Source organism: Chiloscyllium plagiosum, chromosome 15 (genome assembly GCF_004010195.1).
Source record: "Chiloscyllium plagiosum isolate BGI_BamShark_2017 chromosome 15, ASM401019v2, whole genome shotgun sequence".
NCBI lineage: Eukaryota > Metazoa > Chordata > Chondrichthyes > Orectolobiformes > Hemiscylliidae > Chiloscyllium > Chiloscyllium plagiosum.
In genome coordinates, this window is record NC_057724.1 from 5,496,341 (window position 1) to 5,498,916 (window position 2,576).

General features: G+C 45.6%; 1 protein-coding gene across 4 annotated transcripts in view; it reads right to left on the reverse strand.

Moving 5' to 3' along the window:
• Nucleotides 1-2,576, reverse strand: part of dock11 (dedicator of cytokinesis 11) — a 301,498-nt gene that overhangs the window by 13,913 nt on the left and 285,009 nt on the right. For 3 of the 4 annotated variants that reach the window (XM_043704339.1, XM_043704341.1, XM_043704340.1), the window contains exon 50: nt 782-972. In XM_043704339.1, coding sequence (XP_043560274.1) covers nt 782-972 — 191 coding nt within the window. The other variant, XM_043704342.1, reaches the window with a different exon arrangement.

A 2,576-nucleotide genomic window follows, 5' to 3' on the forward strand; every position in this document is an offset into this window, starting at 1 on the left:
TACCTGCCTATCTCCTTTTCCACCTATCCACTCCACCTTCTCCTCCCTGACCTATCACCTTCATCCCCTCCCCCACTTAACTATTGTACTCCATGCTACTTTTCTCCCCACCCCCACCCTCCTCTAGCTTATCTCTCCACGCTTCAGGCTCTCTGCCTTTCGAAACGTCGATTTTGCTGCTCCTCGGATGCTGCCTGAACTGCTGTGCTCTTCCAGCACCACTAATCCAAAATCTGGTTTCCAGCATCTGCAGTCATTGTTTTTACCTGTATGAATAGGAAGGGTTTAGAGGGATGTGGGCCAAGTGCTGGCAAATGGGACTAGATTAGTTTAGGATATCTGGTAGCATGGACGAGTTGGACCGAAGGGTCTGTTTCCATGCTGTACATCTCTATGACTCCATAGGTACGAGTTAGAAAACAGTTCAAGCACTATTTACTTGTGGCAAGAAGCCAAGGAGACAAAACTAAGGCTGCCTTGAAGTTCTGCTCTTCCCAAGATGTATGCTCTTTCCCAAAAGATTGCTGTTACACGGTCAGACACAAGGACTGAAAGGATGCACCAAAGAAACTCAAGAGACACACAAAGACATTGCCATGGTTACCACTGGATGTACCTGGTTTGAGCTTTAAGCGGCACTTGTCAAAGTGAACTTATGGGGTGCTTTGGACCACAGGAATAGGTCAGGTTTCCTCGTCTTTCTAAAGGTAGTGAGGGTTTGGATCTATCTGAGACACTCAGGGAGGTCTCGGTTTTAAATGCAGTCCCAGTCAGCTCTCACCTGCACAGAAACGCAGCCTTGGAGTTTGAGCTGCAGTTGGATCATGTCAAGGCCGTTTGACGTGCACAGCTTCCGCAATTCAGTCGTGCGATCGTTCATCTCGTCGATCGCAACATCAATGGGCTTCAGTTCGACCTGGTGCTCATACATAACCGCAATCCTCTTCTTCACATACGGGAAGGAGTGCATTGCTGGAGGTGATTAATTATCAACAGCCAAGTGGTTAAGGAACTAGGCATCAAGCACTCAACAGGGTACAACAGCAGGAGAGATGGCAATAGATAAACTTCAACCTTCACTGCATGCTTGGGGAGTTGGGGGGGAACGGAGGTGGGGGGATGGATGGAGGCAGGAGCAGGACAAATACTAACCCAGTTGAGCATCTGCCTCCTCGTTTATGTGAAGTCCTGGAGTGGGACAATTGAAATATTCATATTAACAGTGGCTTGCAATCAAACTAGGCCGAGGCTTAAGAGCATGTACAAAACACTGGTTCAGCCTCAACTGCAGTACTGCAATCAGATCTGGGTGTCGCAATTTAGGAGGAATGTGAAGACAGTAGACAGAGTACAGAAAAAAAATTCACGTGAATGGTTCCAGGGATGAGGAACCTGTATTGACAGTTCATGCTTAACTTTTAACTTTGTTCCTGATTTCTTTCAACCTTATTCTTATGTTTTTGTACCTAGGTACTTGTACTTAGGATGGCACCGTGTGTGGCAACATTGAAAACTTTTCACTGTACGCCTGTACTTTTGTACTTGAGTACATGTGACAATAAATCTAATCTAAGATTGGAGAAGTCAGAATTGGTCTCTTTGAAGAAGAGAAGATCATGAGGGGATCTGTTTGAGGTGTTTAAAAACATGAGGGGCCTGGAATGAGTCAACAAAGAGAAACCATTCCCAGTGAGGAAAAGATGGAGAATGAGGACACAGATTTGATGTAATTGGTGAAAGAAGCATTTGGAAGCATGAGGAAACACTTTGTTTTTTCACCGAGCGAATGGTTTACATTTGGAATGCTCTGTTTGAATATGGGGCGGAGGAGGATTCAAGAGGGAATTGGTCATTATCTGAAAAGCAAAAATGTGCAGAGTCATGGAGAGAGGCTAGGAGTGAAACTTGGTGAATAGCTCCATCAGGGAGTTAGAGCAGACACAATGGATCAAATATCCAAGGAGCAGGAAAATCGATGTTATGGGCAACATTGGGTATACCGCAGCCATTCCACAGTTTTATGCAAAGTGATCAGTGGGATTATTTCTGAATTTTTTTTATTTGGAATGTTGGAGCATGCATTATAGAACATAGAACATAGAACATAGAAGAATACAGCGCAGTACAGGCCCTTCGGCCCTCGATGTTGCGCCCATCCAAGCCCCACTAACCTACACTAGCCCACTATCCTCCATATGCCTATCCAATGCCCGCTTAAATGTCCATAATGAGGGAGAGTCCACCACTGCTACTGGCAGGGCATTCCATGAACTCACGACTCGCTGAGTAAAGAACCTACCCCTAACATCTGTCCTATACCTACCCCCCCTTAATTTAAAGCTATGCCCCCTTGGAAAAAGATTCTCACTGTCGACCCTATCTAAACCCCTAATCATCTTATACACCTCTATCAAGTCACCCCTAAACCTTCTTTTCCCCAATGAAAACAACCGCAAGTGCCTCAGCCTTTCCTCATACAATCTTCCTACCATAATGGCAACATCCTGGTAAACCTCCTCTGCACCAGTTCCAGTGCCTCCACATCCTTCCTAGAGTATGGCGACCAAAACTGCACA